Source organism: Carcharodon carcharias, chromosome 12 (genome assembly GCF_017639515.1).
Source record: "Carcharodon carcharias isolate sCarCar2 chromosome 12, sCarCar2.pri, whole genome shotgun sequence".
Taxonomy (NCBI): domain Eukaryota; kingdom Metazoa; phylum Chordata; class Chondrichthyes; order Lamniformes; family Lamnidae; genus Carcharodon; species Carcharodon carcharias.
The window spans coordinates 15,008,185-15,023,910 of record NC_054478.1 but is presented as its reverse complement, the minus strand read 5'-3'; the positions used below and the strand labels follow the sequence as shown (position 1 = coordinate 15,023,910).

The 15,726-nt window shown below is 46.3% G+C and overlaps 1 protein-coding gene across 4 annotated transcripts in view; it reads right to left on the bottom strand.

The window, feature by feature from the left end:
• Nucleotides 1-157: 157 nt before the first annotated feature.
• The window catches only part of LOC121285004 (C-X-C chemokine receptor type 2-like), a 32,553-nt gene continuing 16,984 nt past the window's right edge, over nucleotides 158-15,726 (bottom strand). Inside the window, exons 1-3 of one of the 4 annotated variants that reach the window (XM_041201071.1) lie at nucleotides 7,424-7,434; nucleotides 6,391-6,468; nucleotides 158-1,384 (exon numbers count right to left, since the gene is read on the bottom strand). In XM_041201071.1, the coding sequence (XP_041057005.1) occupies nucleotides 300-1,382 (1,083 nt within the window). In that variant the 5' untranslated portion in view covers nucleotides 1,383-1,384; nucleotides 6,391-6,468; nucleotides 7,424-7,434 and the 3' untranslated portion in view covers nucleotides 158-299. Of the gene's footprint in view, nucleotides 1,385-6,390; nucleotides 6,469-7,423; nucleotides 7,468-15,726 lie in introns of those variants that run through there. The other 3 variants (XM_041201070.1, XM_041201072.1, XM_041201069.1) reach the window with 3 other exon arrangements.

Sequence of the window (15,726 nt, the reverse complement as noted above, 5' to 3'; positions counted from 1 at the left end):
GTGATTGAATAATGCACAATTTAAAGATAAATAATCAGAAGATTAAACAGATAATGCAATGGAGATTGGTGTGTCATTGAGTGCAGAGCCCATACATTGGAAAATTCCTGTCTTATGTCTGATCATTATATATTGGATACCAACACAATGAACCATCAGGGAAAAGCTAATTTATTCTGTTCATATCTAAATATTACACAGCACTGTTCCTCAATGGTTTGGCTCTTACACAGCTCACTCCATTCATTTTTATTTAGCCTCTTACTGATTGGTCAAAGTACCATCTTTTTACAAAGATTCTATATGGTGCTTGAAATCAATCCAGATTCAGAGGAAGAAGATACAGATCTCTTAAAAGATGGCCATCCACCTTGCTTAATTATTCCTTTTGTAGCCAAAAGTTTGAGCAGGTTCTTCCTGAATTTCAACCCAATGAATGCGTATAAGATTGGGTTAATGCAGCAGTGCAGGAATCCCAAGATTTGAGTTCCAAATAGTGCCCTGTCGATATGATTCCGCATGTTGCAAGTCTCAGCAATGAGGCTAGCCCTCATCAGTGTGTCGATGAACACGGTAATATTACGTGGGAGCAAACAAATGAGAAAAGCTAGCACCACCGCTATGATCACCTTCATGGCTTTCTGTTTCTGGAATCCCTTTGTTTGACACAGTTTCTGAATCACCATGGTGTAGCAGAAGATCATAATAGCCAATGGAATGAGGAACCCAATAATGTGCCGCAAAAACCTGGTGGTTACTCTCCATGTTTCAGCTGATTCAGCATCGAGTGTCTCATAGCACATTGTTCTTTTGGATTTGGGTGGAGTATATTCGCCCTTGTACAGAGTGGGTAAAGACAAAGCAGTGGCCAACACCCAAACAGTAATACAAACCACCTTGATTGTAAATGGTTTATTTTGTTTGTGGGCTTGTGTAGAGTACACAATGGATAGATAGCGATTGATGCTGATACAAGTCAATAAAAGGATCCCACTGTAAAAGTTAACTTCCTGTAACATGCTGATGATCTTACACATGGCATCACCAAACACCCAGCCAGATATGGCATCCACTGCCCAAAAAGGCAGAGTCACGGCAAAGAGCAGATCGGCTACTGCCAGAAGAAGCAAGTAGATATCTGTGGATGATATTGTGCGTCGATTGTAAAGTATGACAACCATTACGACTATGTTCCCTATCACAGCGAGGAAACAAACCAGGCTATAGACAACAGCTATTGCCATGTTGATCCAATTGCCACTAATCAGAAGGTTACAGGGAGTCATGTCACTATCATACAAAGGATAACTGTCGTTGCTGTAGTCTTCAAACATTTCATAGAAATCCGACGGATCAAAGGTGATGCTTGTCTCATCATCCATTTCTGAAAGAAACAAAAAATAGATCAGGAATTGAGAATAAAGCTAAGCTACATATGAATTGTTTAAAGAAAATCACAGAGTATATGTCATTCAGGGTAATTGCAAACTTGTCAGATCCATCATTCTAAATATTGTTTTTGAGCAATAGGAAAAGAATGTGCTGATCAAGGATAATAATTTGAACTTGTCCTACTTGACAAATTAAATAGAGTTTTTTGAGTTAATGACTGATTGGCTAGATAACGAAAATGTATTCTATGGGGCGGAATCATCTCAGGTTTGCACTAAGTGCAGTAGTGGGCATGAAAAACAATGTTTTATCCGCTGGCCACAATGGCGGATTTTCACACCACATCATCCCCTTCCCAGCCTCATTAATAATGCATTCACAGGAATGGATTGCTGGCGGACGGGTTTGGATTTGCCTGCCACACCGTGACCTTAGCGCTTCCTCTGTCCGGGCACCATATTTAAAGCACTTCAGGGTGCAGCCGACTTCATGTCTACAGACCAGGACTGCTCCGGGCGACAGATAGCCCCAAAAGCAAAGGTGACGGCAGCCCTCTCTCTGGGGCACCTCTAGACACTGGAAGGCTGGCACAAACTCCTGTACTCCTGCACTAGCCATAGGAGGACCACCAGAGTCACCAATCTGACCTGGGAGGCGGTGGCAGCAGTGGTCAGCGCCAACAGAGCACAGAGGAGGTCAGCCTTTCAGTTCAGGAAGAGGATGAATGATTTCATCTCTTCCGCCAGGGTTAGTCAACTACCCCCTTACTCTCAACTCGCACACTCCCAAACCCATCACACATCCTCAGGAATCTCACACCTCAAGGGACAACACCACTAACTTTCACGCACACCCTCACACCTCCATCAGGCTCATATTCTCTGGAGGTCACGTCCCCATCCCAGCCATGCTTCCGCTCACCACACAAACATTCCACGCAGTGCCATGTATCCTGCTCACACTCTCTCCACCTGTTTCCATGCAGGAGAAGCTGGCTCACAACAGCAGGGTGAGGTCCCAGTTCGGGAGGAGGGGGGTGGGGGGTGGGCGAGGGGGGGTGGGGTGGGGGGCGTGTGGTGGAGTTGCCCACATTAGGCCCCTTACTCACTTTGAGCAGCGTGCCATCATGCTGACTGGTGAGTACGTGGACGGTGAGGTCGGCGGCAAACACCTATGTGGAGAGTCATCAGTAGGCAGGGGAACATCACGCAGAGATTTTGGAAGCCCTCAACAGAGTGACACGTGAGTCGGAGGCGTGTGTCCACCTGCTCTCTGATCTAGTGGTGCCCATGTGTGCGTGCATGGAGGTCTCCATTAGAAGGATGGTGGGCACCATGGAGACCCTGGTCCAGAAGAACACAGGGATGCATGTAGACCTGCACTCCATCGCAGTAGCCATGGGTGAGTTTCTGCATTGGCGACACGAGGGGGAGTCCTCGATGTCCCTCCAGGTGCTCCTTCCCCTCAAAGAGTCAGGCCGGGCCCCTTGGACACCTGAAGGGAGGAGGAGCAGCAGCTGGACACCCCGGGATCACCCACTTAGGAATCTCAGAGGCTGTCCTTTCCCTCTGAGTCCCCTTTGCCTGTGATCCGCTCAACGTTGTCCTCTGACATCACAGAGGGAGCAGCTGGCCCACAGGAGGACAGCCAAAGCAAGACAAGACCGTCAAAGTCTCCGCTCTCCAGAGGACGCATGCATCAGTCATCAGAGGCAACAGGGTCAACCAATGTACAGGCTGTCTCTACCCCTGCTGTGGATGTCAGGGCAGCACCTAGAAGAAATGGTGTTAGTCCTAGAAAAGTTACAGAATTCTGATCACAAGTGGTTGCATGGGTGAACACATTTTGCCGCTTTATAATCTGATAACAGATTCACTTTTACTGAATAATGGTGTCTTTCAGCTTCATTGACAGGCTTCACAAATCCTCCCACTCATCCCCCCCAGAGTTCAACTGCACGAGTGATTCTGGAGGGACAAGTGTTTGTGTGGCAGGTCCTTTCAGAGCCTCATGCAAGAATTCTTCCACACACTTAGAGCCTTCATCAGTCACACTCATCTCACTGTCCCAAGCATTTTCAATGCTGCCTGCTGAGGTTCTCTTTCAGTTGTCCATTTGAGCTGACCTGCATCTCCACCCACCCACTGATCGCACTCCCATGCAGCACCTGTACCTGCCCAACACGAGGCTCCGCTCACTCTCGATTTGCGCAGCGTGGTAATCGTTAAGTTTTTGATTAGCTCCCCCATCCTTTCCCCTCCCCCAGTCCTACATGTCCTTTCCCCCATCACAGTCCACACTCCTGGCATCACCTTCCACTCCCCACCATTACCCTGCAGCCTGAAATCATGACATTCCAGGATGTCCAGGTGAACATGCACATTCCCTACCTTCCTGAAAATCCCACCCCTGTCCACATTGACCTTCTCCTTCCCACCCCCTGGGTCTGTGTTTGCTTCCATGTCCCCACCAACCACCCTCGCCACCACTTCTACTGGTATTTGATGCATCCTCACCCTCCCACCCTACCGGCTCCTCCTGCCCCCTCTCATATTTACCATTCTATTCTAGCACACCCACTCTAAGTTCGCTTCCTAGAAGGCGGTTATTGACTCCACAGACCCCTCCCTTGCACATTCATCCCCCTCCCTCCTTCCTTCACCCCTAATCCCTCCTCCACCCTCACTCCCTCCTTGCACATACTCCCTCGTCCCCATGTACTCCTTCCCCCCTCTGAAATCCCTCCTCCCCCAGATACCTTATCCCTTTTGACTCCCTGCTCCCCCTGGACACATTCCTTCCTCCGAACTCCCTCCCTTACACCTTCCTCTTCTGTTACACCTACCACCCCACTTGCACCATTCTTCTCCATTACACCCTCCTCCCCCAAGACTCCTTTCTGCCCCCTCCCACCTCAAACCCCTGGACACCTTTGCGCCTTCAGTCCCCGACACTGTCGACCCCCTCCATCCCGTCCCACCCACACCGGTACACCTTCATCTCCCACTCACACCTAGATACCTAGATCTACCTCTCCACCCACCACCCCCCCCTCAATTGCTGATCATTCATATGAGTCCATGGCAAAGCCCATGAAGTTCCAAAGCCTAAGGGAAGTCAAGGCTGCTGCATGGAGACCTTCCATCTTCTGAGGGCTGCTTCGCGGCAGAGCCACGTGCATGAGGATCCATGCATACGATGCACGTGTTCCTCCAGGGTCTTCTCCCCGGACGTCTGCGATTTGAGCAAGGCCCTAAAGATAAGTCCCAACTTCTACACATCATGCTTGTCCAGATGTATTCTGGGCCGGCATGTTTTCCCGCCAGTCTAATGTAAATCGGGCATTGGTGGGGGGGCGGGATTCCAGTTACTTTACATCCCATTAGCCGGGTACAAGTCAGGTACATGTAGGCCTCAAGTGGGATTCACAATCCGCCATGGTGGACACCATCTCATGAACCTGCTGTGATTTCACGCCAACATGAAACTGGTTTCTGTCCCTCCTGCCAGGTCCGGGCCCCCCCCACTGCCCGCCATGATGCCCGCCGCCAATGGGAGTGGAAAACTTCAGCCATGGAGTTGCAGGGGAGGCTCATTGCGAAATTCAAGCATATTGAATATAAGGAAAACTACATGGTAAAAAGTTGATTCATGGACAGAAAAGAAAGGTTAGGGTATATGTGCAATCTTTGGTTGGAGCAGGAAACAGTGTACCCAAGGGATCAGTGCTGGCCACACTTTTCTTCTCATTGGCCTGAATTTTTCAGTCGGTGGGCGGGCTTGGCAGGAGCAGGCGAGGGTGCCCGCGATGCTGACAGCCACCCATGATCAGCTCCGCGCCGCCATTTTAAACGGGTGAGCCAATTAAGACCCACCCAGCCTAAGATGCGAGCGGTAGCACTCAGCACTGCCTGCACAGGTGGGGGGAAGAGGGAGATTCAGGGCCTTCGCTCCTGTGCAGAAAGAGTGCTTCAACCTCCATGAGGCACGGAGCTGACTCAGGGAGATAGAAGCGCTTTTGAAATAAATGAATAAATGGACTCAAAATTTAATTAAACATGTCCCCTCATGTGACGGTGTTTTTCTATTTCAGAAATTTTTAAAATTGAATTAATAAAAGCTTTAGGAAATCTCATCCCGTTTGTGGATGAGGTTTCCTAAAAATGTAAAGGCCATTTGGCCTTTTCACCTGCCCGCCAATGGTAAGGTTGGATGGGCAGTGTGAAGTTGACATCAATTACTTCCTTAATAGGCCTTAATAGGCCGTTTAAATATCAGTGGCTGCGCAGCCGACTCTGGCACGCGCCCGCTGAACAAAACATTGTGAGACAGTGCGATGAAGTCGGGACACATGCCTGACATCATCGCGCATCATATTAAGCGCCGGAGTGTCAGGCCCACCCCTGCACGCCGACTGAAAAATTCAGGGTATTATATATATTTTTAATATCTTTCTAATTACATTATTTCACATGATCTTGACAATCTTTACCCTAGTTTGCACCACCCATTTTCAAGCAGTTCCTTGAGTTCATAACATGTATCCTTATCTGATGTCCATGTTCTCAAGAATAACAGACTGGTGTTAAGTTACAGATAACTTGAACTCTAAATGTAAACGCCTCTGCATACAGCTTTCCCACTCTTCAGCCTGTGTCCCTGTCATGTTTCAGGCCAGTGGGGCTCCAGCTATAGCTCCAATGACTCTCACAGACTTTCCAGTTACAGGGCAGAATACCTCTCTACCTTAAGCTAAAAGCAAAACACTGCGGATGCTGGAAATCTGAAATAAAAACAGAAAATGCAGGCAAAACTTAACAGGTCTGGTAGCAGCTGTGGAGAGTTTCTCTCTCCACAGATGCTGCCAGACCTGAGTTTTCCAGCATTTTCTGTTTTTACTACCTCTCTACCTTCCTTGTCAGGATGCAGCAACATCTCAAAGTCGCCAATATTTCCCCAAGAACACATCGCACTATTTCCAAAGCAAGTCACAAGTACCTGCAAGATGAATGGCTGGGCCTTTCAGTGTCGCTCATGGTGGATGGAGGTGGGAGGATTCCTTGCGCAGCTGAATGCCTGTACAGGTGGGAGTGTTTAGGAGAAAGAGTTAACTGGATCCGCGTGGTGCAGATTGGCAGAACAGGCATCAAATCAGTCTGAGAGGTTGATGCCACGATTGTCACTTTTGGCATGGTTGTGTGGCAACCCTACTGATAAGGGTGCTAGTGCCGCCGTACTATGCTTACACCAGGAGTTTTCACAGTGGGAAACCTTGGTATCAAACAGCCTCCCAGGGATAACTGGTGGTTGGCTGCTAACTCTTTTGGGGGTAAAGAATGAATCCTTTACCAATCCTTTAAGCACACTGGACAGTGAGGGAATGCTCTGTGTATTAACTGTCATGCTAATAAATTCTTGCTGATGGGGTTGAAGTTGGAACTGAAGTTGGAACTTGATAAAGATATAAGTACAGCAGAGGAGATCATTCAGCCCATCTAACTATTTCTTCCCTGGACACTTGCAATTTTCCCTCTAATCCCACCACAGTATCTAAATGCCCCTTAATAACTCCAAAGTTTTTGGCTCCACTGCTATACTCAGAACAGATTTCAGGTATTGATTATGCTTAATGTGAAGAAGTACTTATGAACTTATCTATTTCCAATTTTTAACTCCATCCCCTTGTTCTGTAGTTATGCTTCAACATAAGATAGCTTTCTATTCCGAAAAGTAATTTTTTTTATTTTTCTATAACATCATAAAAATGAAGACTGATGCTCCCTAATCACAGAATCACAGAATTGTTACAGTGCAGAAGGAGGCCATTCAGTCCATCATGTCTGCACTGGCTCCTTGAGCATTTTAACTTAGTGCCAATCTCCTTCCTTTTCTCCGTAACCCTGCACATTGTTTCTATTTAAATAATCATTCAATGCCCTCTTGAATGCTTCAATTGAACCTGCCTCCACCACACTTCCAGGCAGTGCATTCCAAATCCTAACTACTCGCTGTGTGAAAAAGTTTTTCTCACCTCACATTTGCTTCTTTTGCAAAACACTTTAAAACTGTGCCCTCTGGTTCTCAATCTGTTTACGAATGGGAACAGTTTCTCCCTATCTACTCTGTCCAGACCCCTCATGATTTATAAAACTTCTATCAAGTCTCCCCTTAGCCTTCTCCTCTCCAAGAAAAACAGTAACAACTTCTCAAATCTTTCCTCATAACTGAAGTGTCTCATCCTTGGCACCATTCTCGTAAACCTCTTCTGCATTCTCTCCAATACATCACATCCTTCCTGTGAGTGACGCCCAGAAACTGTACACAATACTACAGCTGAGGTCTAACCAGTGTCTCATATAAGTTCATCATAACCTCCTTGCTCTTGTACTGTATGCCCCTATTAATGAAAACTAGAATACTGTATGCTTTAGTAAAAGCTCTCTCTACCTGTCCTGCCACCTTTAATGACTTATATACATATACACCCAGGTCTCTCTGCTCCTGCATGCCCTTTAGAATAGTACCCTTTGTCTTATACTGTCTCTCCATACTCTTTGTAACCAAGTGCATCACCTTACCCTTCTCCACAGTGAACTTCATCTGCCACCTATCTGCCCACTCCACCAATGTGTCAATGTCTCATGGACACATAGACATCTACAGCACAGAAGGAGGCTATTCGGCCCATCGCGTCTGCACCAGTCAACAATGATCTGACTACACTAATCCCATTTTCCCGTGCTTGGCCCATAGCCCTTGAGGCTATGGCAACGCAAGTGAATATCTAAATATTTCTTAAATGTTACAAGAGTTTCTGACTCAACCACCCTTTCAGGCAGTGAGTTCCAGACTCCCACCACCCTCTGGGTGAAAACATTTCTCCTCAACTCCCCTCTTATCCTTCTACCTCTTACCTTAAATCTATGCCCCATGGTTATTGACCCCTCTACTAATGGAAAAAGTGCCTTCCTATCCACCCTATCTTTGCCCCTCATTATCTTATACATCTCTATCAGGTCCCCTCTCAACCTTCATTGCTCCAAGGAAAACAACCCCAGTCTATCCAATCTTTCCTCATAGCTCAGACCCTCCAGCCTAGGCAGCATCCTGGTAAATCTCCTCTCCAATGCAGTCACATTGTTCCTATAATGTGGTGAGCAGAACTGCACACAGTACTCTAATTGTGACCTAACTAGCACTTTTAACAGCTCCAGCATAACCTCCCTGCTCTTGTGTTCTATGCCTTGGCTAATGAAGGCAAGTATCCTATATGCCTTCTTAACCACCTTATCTACATGCCCTGCTACTTCAGGGATCTGTTGATATGCACACCAAGGTCCCTCTGATCTTCAGTACTTTCCAGGGTCCTACCATTCATAGTGTAATCCCTTGCCTTGTTAGCCTCCCCCAAGTGCATTACCTCACACTTTTCCAGGTTGAATTCCATTTGCCACTGCTCTGCCCACCTGACCAGTCCATTGATATCCTCCTGCAGTTTATGGCTATCTTCCTCACTATTTACCTCCCTACCAATTTTGGTGTCATCTGCGAATTTCTTGATCATACCCCCTACATTTAAGTCCAAATCACTTATGTACACCACGAACAGTAAGGGCCTGCAGCACTGAGCCCTGTGAAGCCTCACTGGAAACAGACTTCCAGTCACAGAAACATCCCTCTACCATCACCCTCTGCTTCCTGCCTCTCAGACAATTTTGGATCCAATGTGCCCCTTTGCCTTGGATCCCATGGGCTCTTAATTTCTTGACCAGTCTGCCATGAGGAACCTTATCAAAAGCCTTGCTAAAGTCCATGTAGACCACATCAAATGCTTTACCGTCATCAACAGGCCTGTTTACCTCCTCAAAAAATTTGATCAAATTTATCAAACATAAACTTCCCTTAACAAATCCAGGCTGTCTATCCCTGATTAATCTGTGTCTCTCCATGTATAGATATATTCTGTCCCTTGGAATTTTTTCTAGTAATTTCCCCGCCACCAAGGTGAGACTGACTGGCCTGTAATTTCCTGGTCTATCCCTTCTCCCTCTTTTTAATAATGGGACAACTTTAGCAATCCTCCAGTCCTCTGGCACCTCACCTGTGACCAGAGAGGATTTGAAAAATACAGCCAGGACCTTTGCCTCCCTCAAGAGCCTGGGATACATCTCATCCAGGTCTGTGGATTTATCCACTTTGAAGGCCACTAAACCTTCTAGTACCTCCTCTCTCTATGTTCATTTCCACTAATATTTCACAGTCCTCCACCCTGATATTTATACCTGCGTTGTCCTTTTCCATTGTGAAGACCAACGCAAAGTATTCATTGAGGACTGCATCTACATCTTCCGGGTCCACACACAGATTACTTCTATGGTCCCTAACTGGCCCTATTCTTTCCCATGTTATTCTCTTGCTCTTTATATAATTTAAAAACCCCTTTGGGTTTTCCTGTATTCTACCCACCAATGTTTTCTCATGCATTTTCTTCATTTTCCTAATCTCCTTTTTAAGTTCCCCTCTGCATTTTTTATACTGCTCTAAGGACTCTGCCATATTGAGCCCTTGGTATCTGCCATAAGCTTCTCTTTTTCTCTTAATCCTAACCGTTATGTGCCTTGACATCCAGGGTTCTCCAGACTTGCCCCCTCCCCCCACCCCCACTTTGTCTTTACGGGAACATATTTGCCCTGTACTCTTGCTATTTCCCCCTTGAATGCCTCCCACTGCTCTGAAACAGTTTGATCTGCAAGTACAAAAACAGAAATACCTGGAAAAACTCAGCAGGTCTAGCAGGATTGGCAGAGAAGAACAAAGTTGACGTTTCAAGTCCTCATGACCCTTCAACAGAACTAAGTAAAGAAAAACACAAAAAACATTTTTTTTTACTTAGTTCTGTTGAAGGATCATGAGGATTCGAAACGTCAACTTTGTTCTTCTCCGCCGATGCTGCCAGACCTGCTGAGTTTTTCCAGGTATTTCTGTTTTTGTTTTGGATTTCCAGCATCCGCAGTTTTTTGTTTTTATCTGCAAGTAGCTGCTCCCAGTTCACTTGGGTCAAATTGCTTCTCATCTTAGTAAAATTAGCCTTTCCCCATTTGAGAACTTTTATTCCCGGCCCAACCTTATCCTTTTCCATAACTATCCTAAATCTAACTCCGATGTGCTCTCCTACTGATATACCTTCCATCCGCCTGGGCTCATTTCTGAATATTTAGTCCAGAACTGCCCCCTCCCTTGTTGGGCTTTCTACATACTGGCTAAAAAAGTTCTCCTGGATGCAACTTAAGAAGTTTGCTCTCTGCCTACCTTGTACACTAAAACTATCCCAGTTAAAATCCCCTATTATTGCTGCTGTATTATTCTTACACTTTTCTGAAATTTGATCACATATTTGATCCTCTATCTCTCCCTGACTGTTTGGGGGCATACAGTACACACCCAAAAGCATGTTTGCCCCTTTTGTGTTTTTTACTTCTATCCCTATGGCTTCATTTTTTGATCCTTCCAGGATATCATCCCTCCTCACTGCTAAAATTGATTCCTTGATCAATTTTGCAACTCTGCCTCCTCTTCTATCCCCCTCTCTATCTCATCTGTATACCCTTTAACCAGGAATGTTGAGCTGCCAATCCTGCCCTTCTTTAAGCCAAGTCTCGACCATAGATATGATACCATATTCCCACATGCCTATCTGTGCCCTCAGCTCATCTGTCTTATTCCTCAGGCTCCTTGCATTAAAATATATTCCATTTAGCCTCACTAAGCTCACTCCTTTCTTATCTAGCCTATGTTTCCTCAGCTTTCCACATTCACTCACTAGCATTTTAACTTCAATTCCATCTCATCTTCTGTCCCCTCTGAACTACTTTTCAGGATCCCATCCCCCTGCCAATTTAGTTTAAATCCGCCCCAACAGCATTAGCAAACCTCCCCGCGAGGACGTTGGTCCCGTTCCTGTTCTGATGTAACCCGTCCAACCTGTACAGGTCCCACCTCCCCCAGAAACAGTCCCAATGCCCCAGGAATCTAAAGCCCTCCCTCCTGCACCATCTCTCCAGCCAAGCATTCATCTGCTCTATCCTTCTATTCCTATAATCACTATTGCGGGCACCGGGAGTAATCCGGAAATTACCACCTTTGAAGTCCTGCTTTTCAATTTCCCACCTAATTCCCTAAAGTCTGCTTGCAGGACCTCATTTCTCTTTCTTCCTATGTCATTGGCCCCAACATGGACCATGACCTCTGGCTGTTCATCCTCCCCCTTCAGAATATGTTCCACAACGTCCTTGACTCTGGCACCCGCGAGGCAACATACCATCCCGGAGTCACATCTGCGGCTGCATAAGCGCCTGTCCATTCCCCTCACTAACAAATCCCCTCCCACTATTGCCCTTCCACATTTCCTCCCCCACCGAGCAGCTGGACCACGCATAGTGCCATGGCCTTGACTGTGTTTGGCCGCCACAGAGGAACCATCACTCTCAGCATTTTCAAAGACTGAAAAATGGTTTTCAAGTGCGATGCACTCCGGGGATTCCCTCACTACCTAGCTGGTCCCCTTCTTCTGTCTGGTGGTCACCCATTCCCTCTCAGCTTGCACTTCCTTAAGCTGCGGGGTGACCACACCCTGAAACGTGCTGTTCACAAACCTCTCAGACTTGTGACTGCACCATAGTGCCCCCAGCTGCTGCTCAAGTTCCAAAACCCGGATCTCGGGTTACTCCAGTCGAAGGTACCTCCTGCACACATGGTCACCCAGATTGCCAGGAGTGTCTAGGATTTCCCATATAGTGCAGGATGTGCAAATCACGGGACTGAGCTCCCCAGACATATATTAACTAAATAGAATATGGTTCCTTGCTTTTATTTTGCTCTTACTCCTACTTGAGTACAGACTAGATGCTACATACTCCTCTCACACTCTCCTCTAGGTGCTGCTGACTGCCTGCCCCAGGGTCCTCCTCTCACACTCTCCTCTAGGTGCTACTGATTGCCTGCCCCAGGGTCCTCCTCTCACATTCTCCTCTATCTTTTTGAAGTTCTACACTGTCCTTCTCACAGTTTACAATTCTTCCAAGATTTGTGTCATCCGCAAACTTTGAAATTGAAATTGTGCCCTGCACACCAAGATCTAGATCATTTATATATATCAGGAAAAGCAAGGATCGCAATACTGACCCATGGGGAACTCCACTACAAACCTTCTTCCAGCCCGAAAAAATACCCACTAACCATTACTCTCTGTTTCCTATCCCTCAGCCACTTTTGTATCCACATATATACTGTCCCTTTTTTTCCATGACCTACAACCTTCCTTACATCTCTTGGATGGCACTGTATCAAACGCCTTTTGGAAGTCCATATGCGCCACATCAACAACCTTGCCTACATCACCCATCTCTGTTACCTCTTCAAAAAACTCCAGCAAGTTAGTTTAACACAATTTTCCTTTAACAAATCCATGCTGACTCTTCTGAATTGATCCACATTTTTCCATGCGAATAATAATTCTATCCCAAATAAATGTTTCTAGAAGTTTCCCCACAACCAAAGTTTAACTGACTGCTCTGTAATTGCAGGGCAGATCTTTACAAACTTTTTTGAACAAGAGCGTAATGTTTGCAATTCTTCAGTCCTCTGGCACCTCCCCTGAACCCAGGGAACATTGAAAGATTATAGCCAATGCTTCTGCAATTTCCACTCTCACTTCCTTCAATACTCTTGGATGCATCTCATCCAGTCCAAGTGCCTTAGTAGCTTTAAGCACAGACAGTTTATCCAATATCTCCTCCTTATCAACTTTAAACGCTTCTAGTGACTGAATTTCCTCCTCTGTCACCATGGCTTGGGAAGCATCTGCCTCGTAGGTAAAGACAGGTGCAAAGTATTAATTTAACACCTTAGCCATGCCTCTTGCCTTTATGTGTCATTGCCCTATTGCCCTTATTCTTCCATAATTGGCCCTATTCTGCCTTTTACTATTGATGTGCTTATAGAATACTTTGGGATTCCTTTTGTGTTAGTTGCTCATTTTTTTTCATAATCCCTCTTTGCTTCTGGTATTTGCTTTTTCACATCCCTTCTGAACCTTCTGTATACAACTTGGTTCTCAATTGTATTGCAACCCAGCACCAGTCGTAAGCACACTTCTTCTTTAACTAAATATCTTTCTCTTTTGTCAACCAGGGAGTTCTGGATTTGTTTGTCCAACCCTTCCCTTTTGAGGGAACATACCTTGACTGTGCCCAAACAACTCCTCTTTGAAGGAGGGAGGAGCACCGGAGCGGTGAGTATAAATCTAGCTTACCTTGGGGATTCGCGGCCTTGTCTCCAGGGAGCAGACTTGGAGGGAGGAGCACTGGAGCGGTGAGTATAAATCTAGCTTATCTCGGGGATTCACCGCCTTGTCTCCAGGGAGCAGACTCGGAGGGAGGAGCACCGGAGCGGGGACTTCGGGGAACAGAGTAACTGAAGCCAAAACTGAAAAAGTGATGTCACATGAAAGCTGTGACCTGATTGGTTGGTAGGAAATCTGCACCAAATTTGAAAACAAAAACACTGCCAAGCTAATTAATAAATTAATTAAATAAATAGAGTTGGCTGGGCAGGTGATGTGCTGTAGCTGTATGATGTGGGAGCTGGCAGATCCCATTGCGAGCCGCAGAGACCACATCTGCAGCAAGTGTTGGTTGCTGGAGGAACTCCGGCTCAGACTTGATGAGCTGGAGTCCGAGCTCCGGACGCTGCAGCACATCAAGCAGGGGGAGAGTTACCTGGACGCTTTGTTTCAGGAGGCAGTCACACCCGGTAGATTAAGTACCTCAAATTCGGTCAGTGTTCAGGGTCAGCAGGGTGTGACTGCATGTTAGGCAGGTAGAGGGATCCTGTGTTCAGAAACAGAGCAGCCTCAGCTCTTGACCTTGTCCAACAGGTATGAGGTACTTGCTCCCTGTTTGGATGAGGAACAGGGCTGTAGGGAGGATGAGCCAGCTGACCACGGCACCGTGGCACAGGAAGCCATTCAAAAGGGGGGAGCAAAAAGACAAGTGGTAGTTGTAGGGGATTCTATAATTAGGGGAATTAATAGCATCCTTTGTAAACAGGATTGAGAGTCCCGCATGGTATGTTGCCTGCCTGGACATCTCTGACCGGCTTGCAAGGATATTGGAGAGGGAGGGGGAGGATTCAGTTGTTGTAGTCCACGTTGCGACAAATAACATAGGTAGGACTAGGAAAGAGGACCTGTTTGGAGATTATCAGAAACTAGGAACTAAATTAAAGAACTGGTCTTCAAGTCTTATAATCTCTGGATTACTACCCGAGCCACGTGCAAATTGGCATAGGGACGCGAGAGTAAGGGAAGTAAACACGTAGCTAAAGGAGTGGTGCGGGAAAGAGGGGTTCCATTTCGTGGGGCACTGGCATCAGTATTGGAACAGGAGGGATCTGTACCATTGGGACGGTCTCCACTTGAACCAACCTGAGACCAATGTTCCAGCCAAAAGGGCAAATAGAGTGGTCAACAGGACTTTAGACTAGAAAGTGGGGGGAGGAAGGGAAGGGTAAAACTCCAAGAAGTATGACTAATGGGAAACAAAGCAACAGGTTAGCGTGTGGTGGTGTGGATTCAACTTCATGGAAAATTATGAAAAAGTTGAAAAGAAAGGAAAGCCCAGGAGAGGCTATTAAAGTCTCCAGAACACAAAATAGGACAGAGTTTGGAAAAGGCTAGGAATCTAACTTCAAGCACATCAGATAAATGGATGACAATGAGAAGGGGGACGGGAAATACAGGACTGAAGGTGTTGTATCTGAATGCACGCAGTATACAAAATAAGGTAAATGAGCTTGTGGTGCAGATTGAAATTGGCAGGTATGATGTGGTGGGCATCACGGAGACATGGCTGCAAGGGGATCAGGACTGGGAGCTAAATATCCAAGGATATACATCCTATCGAAAAGATAGGCAGGTTGGCAGAGGGGGTGGGGTTGTTTTTTTAGTAAGAAATGAAATTAAATCAATAGCAAGAAACGCCACAGGGTCAGATGATGTAGAACCTGTCTGGGTAGAGAAACCGCAAAGGTAAAAAAACCATAATGGGAGTTATGTACAGGCCTCCGAACAGTAGTCAAGATGCGGGGCACATGATACACCAGGAGATAGAAAAGGTCTGTAAGAAAGGCAAGGTTACAATGATCATGGGAGATTTCAATATGCAGGTAGACTGGGAAAATCAGGTTGGTAGTGGGTCCCAAGAAAAGGAATTTGTGGAATGTCTACGAGATGGCTTTTTGGAGCAGATTGTGGTGGAATCCACTAAGGAACAGGCA